The following is a 23,700-nucleotide window of genomic DNA, read 5'->3' on the forward strand; positions in this document are numbered from 1 at the left end:
CACACACACACATTAGGGGATGAATGGGCAAGAAATATGAACTGTCACACAGGAAGAAATCTATATTATTAAAATTATGTTAAGGTTGATTCTACAAATAAAAATAAACTATATGACATAAGATAGTATCTTTTAAATACTATGAAGCTTTGTAAAAAGAAGAAAATATGTGCAGGTGTGGAGAATTTTCTAGGATGTATTTTTGAATTTTGGGTAGTCAGAATAGAAGACATGCTAGATTTTATAGGGGAACAATAATATAAACTACTAATATTATAATACAGCATTAAATGTTAATTATATAAATGTGTACATATTGTTCATGAAGCTTTTAGAGCTTCACACAAGTGGCTATGTCAGTACATGGGGTGAGATGGAAAGTGTAAACTCAGAGTAGTGTGGGGTGGTTTCCATGGGGCATCTTTATGATTCAAATAGAAAGTTGGCTTACCTATCCTTTCTCAATAAATAAGCAATAACAAACAAATATGGTAATATAATAGGCAATTGAATCAAAATAACAAGAATTAACTTTCCCCTGTAGAACTGACCAGTATGCTCTTAAGTAATATTCTCTAACAAGCTCACAGCTACGCAATGAAAGGCTGAAATAGTTCCTAAGACTAACATACTTTATTGCCCCTAGTCTTGAAATTCCACCTAGGTTCTAGTCCATGAAAATAAATGTAATAAAATATTAGAAGAAAAAATATTCTCTAAGGTCTAAATGTAAGTAAGAGAAATGCCAAGGGAAAAAAATCTTAAATGTTAAGGTAGTAAAAAAGAACAGCTACATACCTTTCTTCTCGGGTTTTTCTCCTTCTTTCATTTTTTCTTTTCCTTTTTCCTTTTCTCTGGGTGAAACTGGAAAGAAGCAGATAATACCTTCAATTTAAATCAATGGAATAGGTTGAGAGATAATTCCACGACAGATTAGCTTATAAATTATGTGTAGAAATCACCTTTTTGCTGTCATAAAGGTTTATATACTTAGATTAAACTTCAAAAATAATTATAGATTTGCTTTTTTGATCCATAATTTTATTGCACATCCAAGCATAAGCAGTATAAAAATAGATCCGACAGCAAAGAATGTCCCGAAATTAGATCTCTCTCTCTCTCTCTCTCTCTCTCNACACACCACAAATGCTATATGTTAAAGAAGTCTGTTTTTGATATTGGATGAATGTCAGAATTATCAAGACAAAAATGAAAGTCTCCTGAACCTAAAACAAAGATCAATGACTATAAACTTCATGCGTTAAGACTTTACAAAGAGTCCATACTAAATGTTTTAAAAATAATCAAAATGAGACCATAATGATATCACATCTTTCCAAAGGAAACAAAACTTAATTTAGCTAGCTGTGATCCAGTTATTTATTCCAAGATGATTCAAACCCTACCTTATTATTTATTCATAGTGCTTATTAATTAGCAAGCTAAAAATATAGAATTTGAACCAGACATCATTCTCGCTACATCATTCTCTCTCTTGCATTTCTTAACTTTATTCATTCTTTAAGCTCCTTCAAACTAAGATTTTTGTTGCTCTTTTATTCCCTACCTAGCCTGTATTTACACAGGAATGTACCGAGAACATATGTCAAAAGCTGAAGATTATCTTTGGCAAGACAACTTCCTTCCCTTTCAATGGGATGTCAACATGCAAATGGATGATGAATGCTAAACAAATAATTGCAGAGGGAGTTAATTGCATTTAATGTAACTGCTGCAGAGAAAATGAACAGGATGGCATGTCAGTGGGGATAATGGGGACGTAATCTCAACTACATATTCGGAGAAGGCCCCTTGGTACATGTGACATTGAAGGATGTGAAAAACCTCTAAGAAATTAACAAAGGCAGAGAGCGCAAGAAGAAAAAGACCATTTCAGAATATCTGAGCAGTATCTGCTGTGGGCATGACATCATTGTGCCCCGTAATACAATAATATCTTGTCTGAGGCTGTGAAACTTTTTTCAAGAAAGCATGTGTGGGTAACAGATCTTAGCATGGTATCTGTCACAAGTAGGAACTATCGCATACTTAGAAACAATTCATTGATTTGACATTTGATTACTATCCATTCTCATCTGTCAGGAATTTACCGTAAACTTTACATTCAGTCTTAATAGAGTTTTTGTAGTGTCACCGAACACCAGTGTCCCTTGTGTGACACTGTTTTCTCTGCTTGTTTGTGTCTTTCATCGTGAATTTCCAAAATCACATGTACTCATTTTTCATCACCTGCTCCATGAAAGGATCTTCAGGTTTGGTTCAAGTGTTTCCTCTGTAAATTTCTATTCTATCTATACTTATTTAGTAGAGCAATTAAACTATCTATGAACATATATTAAGAAGCAATAATCGTGCCATGTTTATATGTGACTGCTCAGCAGGTGAGATCTTTGAAGGGAAGATTACAAAGGAATATTACACCTTTGTAGACTCAGTTAAAATCAATACCTGCCATACAGTACACTGCTAATAGTATTTTGAATTATATGAAATTTCAATATTTTATAAGACACTAATATCTTTTTTGCTTTCAAGCTCTGTTTGCTTTCAATCTCTGGAAACCTTTGTAGCTGATTAAAATTTCTTTAATATAATCTAGAAACAGGAAGGGAGAATTTACCTTGGAATGTCCAGGCACTGCAATTATTTTTCCCTTCACACTTAATAGTTATTTTATTTGCTTCTGAGAAACTAGTTTCAATTAAAACAAATCTCACAAAATAAGGGTAGGAAAACAGGACTTACAGAGAACACACACACACACACACAAAAAAAAAAACTCATTTTTCTTTCTTTGGATCATTTTTAATTAAGCTGACATCCAAAAAGAAATTCTTGGCAAAAACAAAGCCTCTTTTAAAGTTTCTCTAGGGGGAACCAAGTTTAGGAGCGATAAGCTGTGTGTTCAGAGCCCTGACTAAAAAGCCCCCCTAGGGAACACCTAATCTGTGGCTCTGCCTCTGCACCTCAGGCAGCTGGCTGTCCATAACAAGAGCAGATTTCCAGATTGACATGTGCACAGGCATAAACGGGCGAATTAATACAAAATCGGAAGAGCAAAGGAGCTGAATTCAAACTCAAATTAGCATATTAACTCCTCATTCTAGTTACCCAGGGGAAAAAGCTGGTTCCTTCAATCAAAATTTTTGATTTACTGACACAGTGGTACATACTGGAATTTCATTATCCCCCTTCAGAATTAGCTCCACAACACAGCTTACTGAAACAGCTGGACCCGTGGTCTCTAGGGAGAGGTTGAAATGGCAGAAAGCCACCAAAGCTGTTTGGACTGAAGCTACACACTTTGGCAAGAGTGTGCACAAATGCCAAGCATTGAAATGACTTCAGATCCAGCAATGCAACAATCAGTCACCAGTTTAATAATCGCTTTGAAATAAAAAAAAAAATGTTATGCTACAGTAACGACAGTATCTAACTTTGCCGATACAGTTCTGCTAAGAACCACCCTGTCGCCCATATGGAAAACAAAAGCTGCCTCTTTCCACCAACCTAGACTGGCCAGCCAGATCTTGGTAAAGGTACTTTTAACCCAGGGCAAAACAAGCTTTTGCACCTGTTAGAGCTTATTTGGTTCGCCACTCATATTTACATGAAACAAAAGACCCTTTGGTAGTCTCATAATTAAGAGCAAATGGAATCCACCAGTTGGAGTGACTCTGTGGCTTGGCATCTGAGTTGGCATAGCCCGCCGTCACTGCTCTTGTCAAGACTGACCTTTCTCGGTCACAACATTTAAACTCAGCTCAACTCTGAAGCAATTGCTCCTTCCCACATCACCCCTCACCAGCACTCCCCAAGTAGTTCTGTGTACTTCTGTTTTTTAACCCAGCAGCCACCAGGAAGACGTCCATGTTTTCTGAAGGTTTCTGAGATCACAGTAAGTCAGAACTTCTAGGTCTTTGTAGCTACAGCATCCTCTGAGGACCTTTTCTCAGAGTTCATCCTCAAAAGTTTTGGCTCAAAACTGTGAAAGTGCAGCTCTTTAAAGGCTACTAAATTCTCCAACGGACAGATGATAATAAACTTAACTAAACCATTAAGATTATTTTTGACTTCAGAACTACTGAATACTACTAGTTTGAGCAAAGGACATTATATCTTTTAGAGTAAAAGTTTTGAGTCCATGATTTTACTTAATAGAATTTTTTAACTTTTCTTTTAGTAAATGTCTATGTTTTGAAATTTCTAGTGCTATTATATGTAGGAGATATTAGTAGTCAATAATATTGAAAAGTTGAGTATTTCAATAGATTCCCATATAACTCATACATATCAGTCTTTCAATTCTTGAATGGTTATTTAATACCAAATGATCCTTCTTGAAAAAATACATACAGGAAACAGTATATGGGCTGAACAGGTTATATTTAGGAAAATGTATGTATGTGTGTGTGTGTGTGTGTGTGTATACTTGTATGCAATAGCAATTCTTTAAAAAATAGACCATGAATTTGAAAGAAAGTAGGATACATGGGAAGGTTTGAGGGAGAAAAGGAAAAGGAAAAAAAGGTAATTAAATTAGAATCTCAAAAATAAAAATTAAAAGATTTTATAAAAACAAAACACTATTTATTATTTGTGAATTTCATACATTGTTATACTGCATTTTGAGCATATTCATTTCCTTTGCCCAGTCTTCCCAGAACTAATTCCAATTCTATACCCAGCCAACTTGGGTCCTCATTTTTTAACTTATCAAAGTCAATTAGTGTTGTCTACATATTCTTGGGTGTGCAGCAATCCAGTAAAATTCCTTTGTAAAATAACAATTTTGTACATTTTGTTAGATGCCCACTTCATAAACAATAACTTATCAGACCGAGAACATTCAAAATATTTTAAACATGCACTCGCTGGAGTTTGAAGTTTCTATCTGCTTGTTATTTTTCTACTGTGGTAGTAAAACACTTTGACAAAGACATGTCACTGAAGGAAGAGCTTATTCTATGTTTACGGCTCCAGAGGAATAAAAGTCCATCATCTTCATGATGGAAAAGCATGGCAACAGGAACTAGGAACACTGGCAGGAGCTGTATGGGGATATTAATCTAATGTGATACACTGGAATTCAAATATATAGGCTCAATGCTAATTACTAGTCAGGGCGATAGAACTTTAGTCCTATCTCTGGCAAATGGAGAGGATAGGACATCGTGAGAGTCCAGGAGGGTCACTCTCTAGTAACTACTCAATATTGATTTTAAGAGTTCTCAACTTTCTCTGATATCATCCAGAAAACACCTTCCCAAATTGTCACCCTGACACTCAGGAGTCAAATCAAATTTATCTGTCAATCACTTTGACATTAAAATATGACTCAGGAAATCTGTCTGTTGCAGGGACTTCATAAATATAAAACCTGCTTAAAATTTAAATAGACACCATGGTCTCCCTGACCATATCCATTGTCCTTTTCCATCTACCCATTCATTGAAAGATGCTCTACTATATATTGACAGTTTGGCCATTTCCTATTCTCATCCTTTGGAAATGCCACAATTTATTCTGTAAATAACTCGGCCAGTCTTCTACAGCATCATCTACACATCTCTTCTGAATTTGGTGGAAAATGCAAGGACCAGAAAGCTAAGTGGAAGCCAGGGAGAGATTCCAGTGACAAAAGGATGCAACAACTTCATCTTCAACCCATTAAAAATAAGTTCTACTTTAGCCACCACTACAGAAAAACAATAAATATACAGTCTATGCAACTATATGTGCAATTCATTTTGGAAATAGCTGGTAGAATTTTAATTCTGTACAACCAGAAAAATAATCAACATGCTTATAAAAAGATCACTGAGCACACTAGAAATGGAATCTGGAATTCATAAGTTTAACAAAAATAGTTCTGTCCTTTCTTTCTAAGGGAGAATTTGTAATTTTAACTTACCAAGGTCCATTCGACAGTTTCTGACTCTTAGAGATTGGCACTGTAGGTATGAGTCAGTATACCCTTATTTTAGTGTTGTTTTAATTTGTTTTTCCCAGAATGAAAAAAGATGTTGAACACATTATTAAATATATAGATATGCATTTATATTCCTGCAGTTGATAACAGTCTGTTTAATTCATTAGTTCATTTATTGAGTAGGTAATTTGATTTGGAGCGCTTAGTTTGGTTCATTCTTATAGATTATTGGCAGTAATCCTATGACATGTACAGTTATCAAATATTCTATTTTGCAGGCTCTGTTTTCACTTTGCTGAGTATCAGTTTCAGTGTGCAAAATCTTTGTAACTTCATGAAATCTCATTTGTCCATATTTAGTTTGTTTCTTGAATAACTGGACTCCCATTCAGAAAGTCTGTGTCTATGTTTATGTCTTGAAGTTTTTACCTATACTATCATTTAGCGTCACTAGAGTTTCAGGTCTAACATTAAGGCCTGATATAATTTGAGCTGATTTTTGTGTAGTGTGAAAGATACAGATCTAATTTTACTATTTATATGTGGAAATACATTTCATCTAGCATCTTTTTCTGAAGAATTGGCTTCTTTCCAATGTACACTTTTATACACCATTGATAAATTAGGTGGTTGTAACTTTATGTACTTATTTCTGGGTATTCTATTCTGTCTATTGGTCTATATAACTATTATTGTGCCTACACCTCATTGGTTTTGAGATTATGGCTTTGTAATTTAATCTGAGATGTCTCCAGCATTGTTATTTCTGGTTAGGATTGTTTTAACTAATCACGATCAATAGTGATTTTATATGAATCTTAGAATTTTTCCCTAAGCTTTGTAAAGACTGCGATTGGAAATTGCATTTTTTAACAATATTATTTGTGCTACCATGAGTATGAGAAGTATTTAATCTCATGTTTTCTTTAATTCTTTAGTGTTCTGAAATTTTTATTGAGAGGATTTTCAACTCCTTAGTGAAATTAATTTATAAGTAGTTTTATTCTTAAGTTATATGAATGAGGTCCCCCCCATTTCTTTCATGGCAAACTCATCATTTGCATCTGAAAAGCTATTGATTTATATGTTAATTTTCTATCTTGATATGTTACTGAGCCTGTTGCCATTCCTTTCTCATCTTGACTGACTATGGATTCTAACTAGAAGTCAAAATAAACTCTGCTTCCCTTTGGCTGCTTTTGTGACACACTTTTTTTTATAGCAATGAGAAAGCATCAAATACACACTAGGGCACCACTTTGAAAAGAATAATAAATATGGAGGTGGCATGTCACTGCAGGTACCATACTGATGTATTTCAAAGCCCCTCTGCCTGTGGTCACATGGCTATCAAGTAACATTCAACACTATAGACAGTGTATATATTTTGCATCAGGAGACTGGTCAATTTCTGTCGTCTGATGGGTTACTTGCTCCAATTCCACAATGTATATTCATTCTTGGCCCGGCCTCCACAATGGACATCCTTTCACCTGAAACACTCATGAGCTGCAGGTCCAAGATTGCTTTGTTCATCTCCATCTGCATATTATTCATTCTTTTTAGCTCGACAAGTACATATTAAATCGTGGGTTTTACATAAAAGCTATTTTTTAAGACCATTTTGACCTATGAAACTTTTCAATACGAACTGTCACCCTCATATGGGAAGAGACTTATTTGTGCAAACGTGTTAAATCTTACTGCTGAGAACCTACAACTGTTCTACTGTGGTGAACTCATTCTATGCATTCATGGAAGGCCATTTACATGACTTATATTTGAGGTAATAGCATTGAATAATCCAAGGAGAGTTACACTATGATTGTGTTTCTTCTAAGCAAATGTAATGATGCTCTGCATTAATCACTACGCAAACTCAATACAAGGTCACAAGAACATACAGTGCTCTGATTATAATTATAAAATAAATTCCTACTTTATTTTCTTTTATGGGAAAATATTACCATGGTTAGTTTAGTTTAAAGGCAAGTATTAACTAGCAAGTCAGAGCTTATGCTTAAAGCCATATCCAATACACATTACTAGGATTACTCTTTAACTCAAGAAATTATTCTATTCTTCCTCCAATGAAAAGTATCAAAATAAAAAGATGGGCAAAACAGAAAAGTTAATATCTTACATATCTAGCATCAAAAACTATAGAAATTATCTTACTTTCTATGCCTAATAAAAATTAAAACTGATTATGTGCCCCTTTAATATAAATCATTTAACCTATTTGAATGGATGTGTGTTAGAAATCTGTATTTTCTGGCATGACATATTATTTACTTTTCTGTATTTCTTTGATAAGTAAATATTAAGTAAATATTCTAGGTTTAAACTGACCATGTATTATGAAACTCTTCCTATGAATCATAAGAAGCTTTTGTTTTTGTTTTTCTTTTAAAGGGATGGGGGGAAAAGGCTGCAGAAGTAATGACAAGAAAGAGGAAAAAATAAGCCAAAGAAAAGAAAGTGAAATAGTGTATATTCTAGTTTTAATTACCATCAAAACTTATTTCTCCACCAAACTAAGGTATTTGTTTATAATGATCATAGGTAACATATCTTAAGGTATTACATACTTTCTTAAAAGACTTTCAGTTGTTTTAATGACAAAGTAAACCATAACTAACCCTTAAATTTACCCACAACTGAACTGGAATGTGACTTAAGAGACCACTTCAGGTCTAAAAGTATTCAGAAAATTGTAGTTATGAAACTCTATTGAAAAATAAAAACTAAACATTATCTTATCTTAATTACAAAAAGGAAACTTGAAAGCAAGTGAAATATTCCACTCATGTTCTGACAAGATAAAAAGCAAAATAAAATACAGAAGTATACCTTTGTATGTATGTATGTATGCATGCATGTATATGTCATTTATCTATGTATCTACCTATGTATTTATGCATTTATGTATATGTTTATCTATCATCTATCCATTCATCTACCTAGCCACACACACACATATATATATTTGTTTATATATGTTTTATCTAACTAGCTAATTATATATATGCAAATATATATGTCTTTCTACATACCTACCTGCTTACCTATAGATTATCTCTATCTATCTATCTATCTATCTATCTATCTATCTATCTATCTATCTATCTATCTATCATCTATCTATCTATCTATCTATCTATCTATCTATCTATCTATCATCTGTATCTTTCTCTCTCAGAATTATTTGTTTTACTCAGATATAGTTCGTCTATTCAAGAAATATATTCAGGTGACTAATCTCCTGCACAGACTTTGAGAAATTTATTTTAGACTTCAGCCAAGCTCACTACTTTTTTATTACAGGAGACTCACTGGTTTAATAAATCCACTCCACAGCCCACTGCTTAAAGACTTTGACAGCAGGATTCTGGAGCTATGCTGAAAATGCAAATGTTTTCATCAACGTCACCATACTCACTCCAGCTATCTTGCTACTAAATTACTATGGAGTCTGCAGAATGTAGATGTGGAGACCTTGATCAAGTGGAACCAGTTAAATTTGCCTTTCGGTTCAGGCAGAGAGAAGTAGCCAGTTCGGTAATGGTTCTCTTAATCAATCCTGTCCCTGAAACAGTGTCCAATTTTCTAGGTCAAAAGAGTTAAGAACACAAAAATGAACATATTCAATAAGACATTAGCCCCTAAATACAAGCATAGACCAATCTAAGGTGAGTGGGTGTCAGTGTTTTGCTTAAGTTTGGGTTGATCAATCTGGAATTCAAGCATTATGATAACATGTTTAATATCTAAAGGATTATCTGGGTTCATCAAAAAAGATAGGTAAATGAAGTATTCTAGTTTCAATGTAATTAGCTCCTATAATTTCATAAAGACTGGCATTATTAGGAGGTTTAGTTTTGTTGGAGTATGTATGGCCTTGTTAGCAGAAGTATGTCACTGTAGAGGTGGACTTTGAGGTCTACTATGCTCAGGATACCACCCAATGTTGCAGTCAAATTCCTGTTGCCTGAAAAATGAAGGACTCTCAGAACCTCTCTAGCACCATGTCTTCCTAAACAATGCCATGCTCCCTGTCATGATAATGGACTGAACCGCTGAAATTGTAAGCAAATCACCCTGACTAAATGTTTTCATTTATAAGAGTTGTATTGGTCATGGTGTCTCTTCACAAGAATAAAAATCCTAACTGAGAAAGAAGTTGGTACCAGGAGTGGTGAACTGCTGTGTTAGACCTGACCATGTTGTTGCTTGAAGTAAAATGGACTTTGGGAGTTTGCATTAGGAAAAGCAGTGGAATACTTTAAGAACTGCTTAATGGGCCATACTAGTAGGAGCATGAAAAACAGTGGTGTTGAATGTGATTTGATGAACTGCAGCAATCAAGTAGTTTCAGAGGAGAAGAATGTTAGTGTGTGGTTTAGAAACTGATCGTGTAATATTTTGGTAAAAAATGTAGCTGCTTTTTGCCCTTGCCCAGAGAAAAAGCCTCAGACTAAAGTGGAGAGTTTTGGATTAATTCTGTTGGAAGAGGAAATCTTAAAAGAGCATTGCATAGACTCTGCTTTGTGGTTATTAGTTAACTCTGATATAGACTTATAATGAAAAAGAACAAGCTAGGCCAGGAAAATATTTGGGGAGAAAAGAGTCACGACAAAGTGAAATGGAACTGAGTCCTGTGTTCAAGGAGATAAAAGGCTTTAGTAGTAGAGTGTTAACCTTGGGGGAAGAAAATCTTAGAGCTGGGTATAGTGGTACAATCCCAGCAATGAGAAGGCAGAGTCTGCTATACTCCTGAATTTGAGACCAATCTGGTCTATAGAGCAAGTTCAAGTTATAGTCAAGTTTAGGCAATGAGAGCAACAATTAAACAGAAAATTGAATGAAGGGGTCATATTTTAGACCCAGCATGCAGCAGAACATGGCAGCTTTCACTACATGGTTCTAACTTTTAGAGTTAAGTATAGAAGAAATAGGTTAGAGAATTGAATTTGCCTCCATGGCTAAGGAAAGCTGCTGAGGCCAGAAAAGTGTCATCAATGTCCCTGAATCGAGGCCTAAAGGGGCCCTTTCATGAAGCTGTGAAGTTGAAGAATAAGATGCCTTGGAGACCCCAAGAGTTTAAAGATTCTAGAGGCATAGGATATCTGCGAAAGAGATGCTCACAGGAACTGGAACTAGCTCAGGAAAAAGAAAATGTTCAGTCAGCAAAGCTGAACAGAGCTGGAGATCTGAAAAACATATTGATATCAGATGTGAAGTTGTAGTTTGGAGTTTGCCAAGCAGGTTTTGGTCTTCTTCTAGTCCAGTATTTCCTTACTCTGCCCCCTTTCCTACATTTTAGAATGGTTATGTATATCCTGTGCCATTATGTTTTGGAAGTATGTTATCTGCTTTTTTATTTTGATTTTACAGGGAATTATAGTTAAGAGGCTGCATGAAACTTTTGACTTTTACACATTGTTGAGACTGTGATAGACAATCAGGACTTTTTAGTTAGACAAAATGCATTTTGCATTATGATATTGTTACAAGTTTAGTGGACCAGGGAGTGATTTGTGGTAGTTTTAATGTAATTGCCCCCCCAGTCTCATAGGGAGATTAAGACATAAAGTATATTTATAAACAACAGTTTATAAATACCAATTTAGATAAACTCAGACATCTCAACATAGTTAAGAAAGTAATTGTAAGCTAATAGAGGCTTCTAATACTTGAAAACTTAATATTTTCAACTTAATATTTTAACTACCTGTAAGAGTTAATTTTTACATTAGCTAGGTTTTAATATAATAAATATATAATTATATTTGCTTTGTTTAATTTTGCATATGGAAGGCTTTGGTAATTAAACTCAGACTTTTGCACATGAAATTGAATCATTCTTCTATTTGACAATGTACTCAGCTTTTCCAAAACTAACTTTTTATTCCAGGGAAATTATTTTATTATTTTTCTCTGTATCCCATAGCTATAATAACTATGAGAAATATTTTGTCCCCTGGAGCATACAAAATTATGTTTAACTGCCTATTTTCAAAACCTAGTAATGCTTAGAAATTTGTCCCTGTTGAATGTCATTGTTTGCTCTAGGTTTATTTAACATATAATGGCTTCATGGATCTCCCACAGAAAAGTATCACTTGTCAGATTAGCAAGGAAGTATGATTGAAATGCTTCTATCACATGATCATAGTTCCTGGAATCAAACTGGCAAAAAGGACTACAGTGCTTTAATTACCTTACTGTCACAGTCTATCTCTTGAGGCTGTGAAGAGAGCATGGGGCTAAGGCATTCCCAATGATGTAATCTAATGATTCTATGATTTAATTGGTTTAATTGATTAAAATGATACCAGAAACTTAAAAGTAAACATAGTTAATCATGAAATACTTCTTCCTCCATATGGATGCATCAACAGAGATGTGTATCTTTTCAAAAGAAAAGTGAAGAGGAATAGGGGGAGGAGAAGAATGAGGAGGAGACGGGGGAGAAGGAGAAGGAGAAAGGGAAGGAAGAAAGGAAGAGACGGAGGAAAAAAAGAAGAGAAAGACCAGGAGAAGGAATATGAGGAGAAACAGGAGCAGCAGCAGTACCAGCACGAAATGGAACTTGTACCTTTAGTCTGCGTTTTCTTCTCAGCTTTCTCCTGCTTTTCAGCCTTTTCTTTGTGTATTTCTGCAGAAACAGAGAATGTATAAGTTAAAAATTGAAAAAGTACAAAATTTAAACCATACCTGAGACCTAAACTTCTAAATTCCATTACAAAATACAAAATTTTCTAATATGTTTGAGGTAGTCCCAAAGAAGGGAAGAGAAAGATCAATGACCCAAGTCATCATGGACAGATTAATTAGAGCAAGCTTTTTAAATTCATGTACATGGCTGCCTCCCCTTAAGGAGAGGTTCAAAAAGCCAGTGTTGGAAGTGAAGAAAACATACTTTTTATAGTTCAGTGATAGGGAGTTTCGAAAGAAGAGATTTGACAGGCAAAGTAGCCAGAGTTACAGGAGCAGAACATAAGCATACAAGTTAGTCGTAATACCTCTTGAAACAAAGACATGGTTGCAAGGTGGTCATAAGGTAGTCATAAAAAGAGATGGCCATAAAAACCTTTTGGAACAAAGGCAGGGGTGAAAGGAGGCTTTGTAACAAAGGCATGATTGCCATTTCCTACCACAGGCAGTAGAGAAGCATTTGTAATTAAGGTTACAGGTGGGGCGTGGCTCAATCCTTGAGAAACAAAGGTTTAATCAAAAACAAGAATGAGCTTAGTTTGTCTTTTCCATAAGATGACTTTCAAGCCCAAGATGGAGTCAGGCTGATCCATCACTTGGTGAGGTCTGAAAGAGGCTTCTTAATAATTACTGCATAACTTCTTTATGGAAATATAGGAAAACTTGAGTGGTCTCAAAACCAGCCATTTCAAAAGTGAGAATTTACACTGACAGAGATGCCCGTCAGCATTTCCTGAAAATGATCAGGAACTCTGGTTATGCTTAACTTTAATTCTTCTCAATACAAACTGAAAACCTTTAGTATAAATTTTATTTAGATTTTTAAGAAAGATTGAGCTTTTTCATATTTAAGAATTTATGAAGTGAACTGTAGCCACTCACAGGAACTACAGCCTAGAATTATTGACACCAAAATACATTCATAAGTGACATCTGTCATTGTATTTAAGCAGCAATTATGCCCACCATATATAGTACATTTCATAGTTAGCTGAATTTTTCTCTAAATACCAGATTTTCACAGGTTTATTCAAATTGCTGATAACTTCATCAAAATTATTATATATATTGCCAAGCCATGGAAAATGAAGTAAATTCTAAATTTGCAGTTAATTTAGAGAAAAGTAAATTTGAAATGAGGATTTGAAAACTGTTATTGTTACTTCCAAAGGTTACTCATCCTTAAATATCATGTGCTTTCTTTAAAAAGGTCCGTGATGTTTGAGTGTTTAACTCGCTTATTAGGCAGCTAGTCAGTTATGACAGTAATTACTGTACATATTTAAAATTCTCATCTCTTAACTTGCATTTTTCTTTGTTATATTTTTGAAGTCTTCTATACCTAGGTAAGTCATTCAAATATCCTCAATATGCTGTGAAAAGACAGGTAATGATGTCCATTCCTTGTTTAAGCAGACATGTACAACTGTGAAGGTCTTACCTCAATGTCTACCATTAATCAATCCTTTTAATATGCATAGTTGCATTTGTCTACTATCGTCTAATTGTGATGTTGCACATTGTCAGACAGTGCTGATAAGACTATGAGTTCATTCATATTTCTTTAAAACAAAAGTCTGCAAGGCACAAGGACAAATCAAGGAGGATTTCTTTCTGCCTGGCTTTCCCAATGCTGTTCGTTTCCTCAATGCTTCCATCTTCAACTCCACAGAAAGGTTTCTCAGCTTAGCATGGTTGATCTTCTTAGATTTGTTGAATATGTTCTGGTAATATTGTGGGGCTATTCTGTGCATTCAAAGGTATTTATTTAGCAGCATCCCTGGATCTACCTAATTGATACTCATAGTGTCATATACATCATTTAGTTGTGACAATGAAAACTGTCTTTACGTTTCCTGTCACACAAAATGAACTCCCTTGGGTGATGTGGAATTCCCTTCTGTAAGCTGTGGATACCATTGGTTAATAAAGGACTTCTTTGGACCTATAGTAGGGCAGAACTTAGTTAGATGTGGAAAACTAAACTGAATGCTGGAAGAAAGGAAGCAGAGTCAGAGAGAAGTCATAGAGCTGCCGCCAGAGACAGATGCACTGAAACTTTGCTGGTAGGCCATGACCTCATGGTGATGCATATATTAATGGTTAAATAATATGTTAAAATAAGATGTAAGAGTTAGTCAATAAAAAGCTAGAGCTAATGGGCCAAACAGTGACATAAATAATATAGTTTCTGTGTGATTATTTCAGGGCTAAGCGGCCGGGAACTAACTAGTGACTTCCTTACTATACTAGAGAATCACTACTGTAAATATAAAGTATAAGCAGTATCAAATAGAAATATATCAGATACATCATCACTGTTCCAATTTCACTGATACATATTTGTGCATATTCACTTATGTGGCAAGTTCAAATTCATATTTTTTAAAGAATAAAGTGCATGAAGACTCAATTTAGAAGATAAAGTAGCTCTCTAAAGATATTTATATTAATCACATTTTACAACAATGTTATTTGGGGTCTACCACCCGTGGTCATATTAATGGGCCAATTTAGGTAGATTACTGTAAAAAATTATGTGAAAAAAGGAGTATCTAGGAGTCATTGGAAGTTGTAATAAATGTTATCAAAAGCATCAGTCTGTGTAGTTTGATTGATTTCACCATGTCCATTGGAGAATTCTGGAAAGAAATCTTACTTTTCCTGGAAAGGGCAAAATCCTGCCTGTGCCTTTTCTTCCTTATTCTCTACAAACACAAGAAGACCCCTGAGAAGAAATCTCTTAACATATAAATGAGTCTTCATAATCTTCTCATGGGTTTCTTTCTTTGAGCTCTGAATGAGATAATGAATTAAATTCTATAAAAATTAATTTGAAGATTTCCCTTCTTACTTTTAGAATTTGGCTAGGTAGTAGGGTTAAAAGGATACATGTGGGTCATTTACAGCCACATAAGATCATGCTTCACAGGTCCTTAGGGCAACGAATATTCACTTTTAAATGTTAGAACAACCACAGAGGTAAAACCTTTCAAATGAGCTGATTAAAAACAAAATTGATCTTCTTCATTGCCAACTTCCTACTCCCTTTGTCTTAGCCATTTCCACAGAAGCTATGCAGAAGATTGGAACTTGGTATAACTCAAGTCACTAAAACAAGCAAAATGCCAAGTGTTTGAAATAGTCTTCATATAGATTTAGAAAAGTCATTTCAAGAGATGTTTATTACTCCTAAGGTATTAGTATGAAAGGAAAATGGAATGAAACTTTTAAAATTAAAATCTATATTAATTATGCTCATTTTTTTCTTCTTATTTTTTATTTATTTTTTTACAAAAGAAAACAAACTATCTTTTTTTCATTATACATACCAATCCAAGTTCCCACTCTCTCCCCTCTTCCTATTCTCTCCACATACCCTTCCACCCTACCCCAATGCAATCCTCAGAGAGGGTAAGGCACATTGCTTTGGAGAAGGTCCAAGGCCCTCCCTACTTTATCTAGGCTGAGCAAGGTATCCATTCAAAGAAAACAAATTCCCAGCAAGCCAGTGTATGTAGTAGGGCAAATCCCACTGCCACTGCCAGTGGTCCCTCAGTCTGTCCCAGCCATGTAACTGTCAAACACATTCAGAGGGACTAGTTTGGTCCAATGTTTGTTCTTTCCCAGTCTGCCTAGAGCTAGTGAGCTCCCATTAGCTCAGGTAGACTGTTTGAGTGGGTGTACCCATCCTGGTCTTGACCTCTTTACTCATATTCTCATTCCTCCCACTCTTCAGCTGGACTTTGGGATCTCATTTCAATGCTCCAATGCAATTCTCTGCCTGATTTCATTAGTTTCCGGATGAAGGCTCTATGGTGATATTTAAGTTATTCATAGGTCTGACTACAGGGCAAGTCAAGATCAGGCTCCCTCTCCTCTATTGCTTAGCTGGGGCCATCCTTGTGGATTTCTGGGAATTTCTCTAGAGCTAGGTTGCTCATTTATATATGGCAATGATAGAAAGTTATTATTGACAATATTTTATTTCCCTTTAAAGGAGTGTATCATGTGATGAGTGCGTGTGGGCATTCCCACTGGAGACCATGCAAATGAATAAAGAAGAAATTCTGGAACCCACATGGAAATGATGGAAGCTGCAGGCTTTGGTGCTAAAAGCCATCTGCCTGAATAAATGTGCCCAACATTCCTAGACTGAGGCAAATTTGGGTACATACATTGCATGGAATAATGGTTTCTAAGTCTGGTTACTCCATACTGGTTCAAAAGAGATTTCCCAAGAATGTGGGTAGAAGCTTGACCACCACAGATCAGACTAAGAAGCAGTATCAAAACTGCTTTGGCTCCTGTGAGCTCTGTGTTGTCAGTCAGATGTGGCTTAAAAATATCAAACTATCATCTATAGAGAAATTAGCTACAGTCCATTATAGAGAAAAATTATGGAGCCCAATGTAAAAAACTAGAATCAAAGACACCATTCAGGGCCCACTGACAGGAAATAAGGTCTGTTTGGTATTTTGCATTTAAGTCTTTTTAAGACAGGAGAGGAGTAGTACACAGTCATAAAGAGAAATGAAGCCCCATTATTTGCAGCAAAATGAGTGAAATAGAAAGGTACTGTGTTAGTTGAAATAAGTTGGTTTATGGAGGCTGAGTATTGTCCTACATTCTCACTTCCGTGAAATTAAACTTTAATCTGAGTAGGGTAGATATTACTAAGAATTCAGAATAGTGTTAGGATAAGGAGAAAATGGATGCATGCGATTTATGTTTGCTGCATGCATGCATGCATGAAAATAATACACTGAGCTCCATTAAGACATGTTAATTCTTTTCTTAAAAGAATACCACTCAAGGATCAAGAAGGCATGAGCGCAAATACACTCTCTGCAAACTTCTGTAAGGAGTTAACTCTGAAGCAGAAAGTATGGACTTGCAGGTTGATGTACTGGACTTACTTAACAAAAAACAAAAGTAAATAAATTTGAAGTATAATCCTCTGAGAGGAAAATTTGGCAATATTTCAAAATATTTAGTCTAGCTTTTTATTTTCCTCTGACAAAGAGAGAAGACAAAACCTAATTGCAAAGCTCAGAATACATGCTCCGTATCTTTCTAATTCTGTACCTTAGTCTCACACAAATGAAAAAAAAATCTCATGGATATGGCAGATCCTCCCAGAATATGCTGATAAATTGCATGCCGTGTGATATAATCACGACAGCTAGGTGTAAAGAAGGATAGCAATGACTTTCTTGGTGAAATTTTCTCTTTCCTTTTGTAGAACATCATCAACTAAATTTGGGACTTCAAATTTCAATTAAACCTGATAGCATATGTGTAAAGGCACCCCCACACAGTACAACTAAGTTAGTATTGGCCTACTTGTGCCTATGTTTCTTTGGTCACAAAGGACGAAGATGGGTATATCATGATTCCAACTTTAGGAGACCCTAAATCATCTATATTGCTGTGCTGCGTTCTCCTTGGGGATTGGGTCACAACACTAGTACCTATTGCCGGTGGCTATCAGCTGTCAGGAGATCCACCGAGGTCTCAGCAGAGTGTGCCAGTCCATCTGCTTACATTTTAGCCAAGAAAGGATGGCCATGCAGATTGTTGTTTATTGAATAATAATGCATTGCCGATTTCGGTTTCTCAAGCACGTCTTTCTCACAGGTGATGCCAGATACAGGGCCTCCTATCGCACTTCCCAGCCATGAACTATTTGTCAAATACCGGAAACTTCAATTTAAAAGATTTAAGGTATTACATGGAGGAATTTAATGCCCTACAACTTCCAGCTTTCTTCTTCAAGGAAGAAAAACTGTCAATGTTATTAAGGCTCCCATTTAGTTATCTATCAATTGCTGAATATATGTCAAGGCCTCTCCCTTGTGTGTCATGATATTGACGCACAATTGCTCAAATTTGTATTCAAAATCAAGACATTCTTTCAAGAACACTTTATAACGAGTACATAAGGAACAGAGAGGAAAGTTGGGGAAGACATGATTCCCCTCCAAATTTAAGGGGTTTTGGATTAGCTAAATATCAAATACCTTTGAAAAGGTGTTCACATCCAGCACAGGGTCAAATCATAATCCTCCTTTGTAAGTGGGGAATCCTAGGCTTTGCGGTCTAATAGGTTAAAAAGGTCAACATATTTCAACCCAGGTGTATGGCTGTACAATTCTGAGAACGCTGTAGAGCAAAATAAGATCCAATGCAAAAAAAATGACTATTATCTCAATGTATTAAGAAGCAGTGAAACATGACCTTTTGTTCTACTAGGTCACTGATAACGCTGACAAGTGGCTGTTTCTGAAATGCTGTCAGAGCAAGGCAGGGTAAGTTTACAGAGTGAGGTTCCTGTGTTCCTAATCCCTTTACTCCTTCTGATTATTCTCAAATTCTTTCCTGATTTTTCAGGGTGAAGAGCAAGCTACAAGGAAGAAGGAAGAAAAGAGCCATTGTTTGCCTTACATTCCTGCACATACTCTCACTCTGCATAAATTATAAAAAGCATAATGATCTTCACTTTTTAATGAATTTAATTAAGGAGATCTAATTATTTAGACTCTAGGTTGGGTATCATATTATTTAATGGAAATAATAAAATGTACTCTCCTCAATCAGAATTTTTGTAATGAATAATGTCAAACATGATGAGAGATTTCAAACTGACAGAAAACAGATACGCAGACACAATAATTTATTAGAGTGCTGAGAATAAATACAAATTAGTCTTGGCTTTAGATTACTCATTACTTCATGATTGCAATAATCTAAAGATAATAATCTTCATATGAAAGATGTCATAAGTCTTTGGTATTCTAATGTAATTTTAAAATGCATTTTGATAAGAAAATGTAGACACAGAAATCTATTAAAAGAATCTCCATAAAATATTTTAATTTCTGGCATTCATTAAATAAAGCTACCTGCCTAAGATAATTAACACTGGAGTCTACATGCACAATTAAAATCTGATTCTGATCACTGCTCTGTGAATTTTATTTCCTCACCAATAAAATAATAAAATAGCAAAAACCTACCTCACAGACTTCCTTGAGCATTAAAACAAGTCAAAAATTTAAAGGATATCATCTGACAATAAATGATCATCATGATCCTAATATTATTGTCTTTGTTTCTTATTAAGTAGTATGTTTGATGATGGTACAATTAGATCTATTTTGTTCCACATTAAAATTGCAATAACTAACAGGATGAGTATCATATAGTAAGTAATAACTTGATAGATACATATACTATGTGAAAATTTTAATGTATGAAATCAAAGGCAGCAAAAGAGTAGTAGATAATAGCTTACTTATTTATGATAAATTCTAAAGCAATTTAACAACTAATTAAACTTGAACATTTTCTAGAGAAAACAAACTAGCTTTTCAAAATAGGTGTTTAGATTGAGGATGTAGCTTGGTGATGAAGTACTTGGATAAAGAGACAATTCAATGTGTTTGTATATGTGTGTGTGTACATGTGTGTGTATTCTGTAACTTTTTTAGCAATTGTAATAGATGCATATGTATTATATTAAAATATTATAAAGCTGAGAAAAGTTATAGAATGTAGGTGGAGGAGGGCCACTTTTTGGTTTCCGACAGCTTAGGCCCAAAATAATCACAAAGAAACCGTATTAAAACATTGCTTAGCCCATTAGCTCTAGCTTCTTATTGGCTAACTCTTGCATATTAATTTAAGCCATCTCCATTAATCTGTGTATCGTCACATGGCAGTGGTTTACAACCAAAGTTTTAGCATGTCTGACTCTGGCAGTGGCTCCATGGCTTCTCCCTAACTCCATTTTTTTTCTCCCAGCATTCAGTTTAGTTTTCCCTTTCTACCTCTATTCTTTTGCCCTATCAGGCCAAGCCAGCTTTCTTTATTAATTAATTATTTTATTCACAACATATAAAAGGGAATCCCACAACAATAGAATATAAAAATATATATTTATTATATATATTTCAAATGATGAGAGCTGTTACAGAATTTCACTGTTTACAAACATAAAATAAAGTAACTGAAAGTAAACGTAAGTACTTTTTCAAAAGTTTTTCCTAAAGTATAGAGTTTTAACATTTTTAGCATACAGTGAATAGGTCAATGTTAATAAAATCAGGGGTATATCTTTTATATAATACTATAGTTAGAGTAAATTTATATAAATTAATTATCTACCATAAAGTTTTAGAAATCAAATATCCTGTCTACTTCAACAATAAAGAAATAGTAAAAAACAGAGACAAGAGTTAAATGAGGTGTGTCTATTCACCAAACTTAAATGAATGCTAGATTTTCAACCACTTCCAAAATCTGTATTCCTTTTGTGTTCTAAATTGTTTACTAGTGTGTGTTTATTAATATGTCCTAAAGTTGATTAAAACATTTCAGTACGTCTACCTTCTCATTGATCTAATATTTACATAATCTAATAATATTTAATTTTTAATAATTAAAAGTGTTTTATGTATGGATTGTAAAATTCCTCCATTTGGAAAATGTATTTATACTATTCATCTAAGATATAAGAACAGATTTTAGTGGACCAGAGGGTGGTTTAAGGTGTGAATTTCAAGAATGACTTCCAGCTTCTCATCATGTATACTGCATGTCCCATTGAAATATCAAATTAATCAATAGTTAGAATTTTTGGAGTTCCACAGGTTTGAAGTAACAATCCACTTTTTTGACATGGTCATCTTGTCTGTTCAGGCTGTTTTGTTGACCTTTGACAAACCTATATGAACTCAAAACCAATGGCAATCATCAGGCCAGTAACTTTTTCTAAGGTTTTTATTTGTAGACGTTGGGAACTGAGGCCATGGGTCCCAAAAGTGATAAAGTTGACAATAAATAGAACCACTGATAGTGAAAATGGTTTGTAGTAAATTGTACTTGAAAACCATCATATTTATAGTCCATCTTCTAAGTTATTCTCTCATGTTTTATACATTTTCCATGATGAATTATTTTTACCTATTTATGACCATAACAAAGATTTTTTTGGGGTCCTATGTGTCAATCTTGTCTGATTCTTATGGCCATATTAAAATATTCATTCTTTATCTGTGATATTGACACACTGCTAATAAATTCAAATGAAAACATTTCAAGATTTCTTAAGACAGAATCAAACTTGAAAGGATAATCTATTACCAAACTTTGAATCAAGATGAGAAAAATTTATTAAATTGTTTTGAAGATTGAAAAGTTCAAAGAATGTTCTTATATTTGTTTTCATGGATATCACTCAATAATTAGAACAGAAAAAAACTACTGTCTTAAACTTTCTCTCCATTTACTACTAAACTACTCATTCATGGGAACATAGACTGACTACATGTGAGATTTTTATTAGGACACCAAGGATTAGTTTTGATAAATGATTAAGCAAATCTAGTTATCTATTTAATGCCAATTGATTAATTCTAAGGGGAACTACTTTTCTAAAATCTCAATATTTATAACAAATAAAGAAAATTGTGTGTATATATTATTGTGATATTGTTTTAGCTGCATCAAGAATTATTTTCAGGAAAAATAATATATAATATATGTTTAATAATATATAATTATATATTTTATATAATAATAAAGAACATAAAAGGATCATATCTCATCGTTAAAACACCATCATCTGTCATTAAATGGGCAGATACTAGAAATAGTAGTAGACAGATATTCCAGAGAATATTCTTCAAGGATTTTCAAGCTTATGAATATAAAATTGTTTGGGTCTTATTTTGTTATACCTTATTACTTTGTAAGTTAAGTTAAACTTTTTCAGAAAAAAAATGCCTCACCATTGCATACTAATGGTTTTTACACACAATTTCAAATTATCTGTATTGAAATACTACACACTTAAACACATTTATTCCTCATAAAATCTATAATATGAGGATAACGCATTTTCCACTGTAGGGTTTATTTTATTCATCCATAAAATGAAATAACATTCCCCACATGCAACAAACCCGACATACGGAAGTTATTACAAATATTACCTTTTATTAGATAAGCACTGATGGAGTTGAGGGATATGGATGAGGTTATGGCTGGGTTGGTATATGTGCTTCACAAAATTGATGATACCCAACACCAGATCAATGTGACTGTATATAAAGATTATCTGGGGAAATTTTAAAACACATTTTTGAGTTACAGGCTAAATTGAATCAGTTCATTTTCCACAGTGAGGAAACGTGGGGAATCTACAATTTAAATAAGCTCTCAGGAAACTTGAGAACCACTATTAGTAATGGGAACTATTGTCCAGATCAATGTTTCTCAAATCTTAATGCCCTTAATAGGAATTGTCTGAGGATCTTCTTAAAATTCAGATTCTCACTCAGTCAACCTAGATGTATGCAGATTTCTCAGTAGCTTCCAGATGATGCTCAAATTGTTGGTCATGGACCACACTTTGCAGTGTAAGAATTTTTTTCTGGAAGAAATTATTGATAAAGTCATTAATGTATGACATAATGATTCAATCAGAGTCAGAAAACATCATTGCTGGAACGGAATGGAAATGATTATATGTAATTCTACCAACTTTATCTCACAGATCTGAAAACTGAGATTCATTAGGGTTACATGCCTTAACTATAGCATGTAAAGTACACAGATATTCTAATTGTAACACTAGTTCTGTTAAATGGGCTTTATTCCCATCATCTTTAAACTTTGGAAATGCTCAATCAAAGAGTTCACTATCATTAATTTCAGTGGACATGGCCAATGTGACATCAGTATTAATTTAGCTTCTATGTTACTATTAATTTGTTTTGGTTTTTCCTCCCTCAGTAAGTTTATACACAGTTCTTACAATATATAATTGTTTATGGCAGTTTTTTTACCTCCTGTTTAAGGTCTTCTATTATTTTCATATAGTTCACTTTTGAGTCGATTTCTTCTAATTCTTCTGGAGTAGGGTGTACAATTCTTCTTATTTCGGGATCCCTTGATTCTGGTGATGTCATGTTGCCTTTCAGGTTGTTGGAGGAAGTCTTGCATTGGCGCCTTCCCATCTC

The 23,700-nt window shown here is 34.3% G+C and overlaps 1 protein-coding gene across 1 annotated transcript in view; it reads right to left on the reverse strand.

The window, feature by feature from the left end:
- Positions 1 to 23,700, reverse strand: part of Trdn (triadin) — a 285,314-nt gene that overhangs the window by 215,139 nt on the left and 46,475 nt on the right. Inside the window, exons 5-6 of the mRNA XM_050137969.1 lie at positions 12,555 to 12,614; positions 799 to 864 (exon numbers count right to left, since the gene is read on the reverse strand). Coding sequence (XP_049993926.1) covers positions 799 to 864; positions 12,555 to 12,614 — 126 coding nt within the window. The remainder of the gene's footprint in view (positions 1 to 798; positions 865 to 12,554; positions 12,615 to 23,700) is intronic.

Source organism: Alexandromys fortis, unplaced genomic scaffold, assembly GCF_014885135.2.
Source record: "Alexandromys fortis isolate MF-2015 unplaced genomic scaffold, M_Fortis_MF-2015_v1.1 scaffold_14, whole genome shotgun sequence".
NCBI lineage: Eukaryota > Metazoa > Chordata > Mammalia > Rodentia > Cricetidae > Alexandromys > Alexandromys fortis.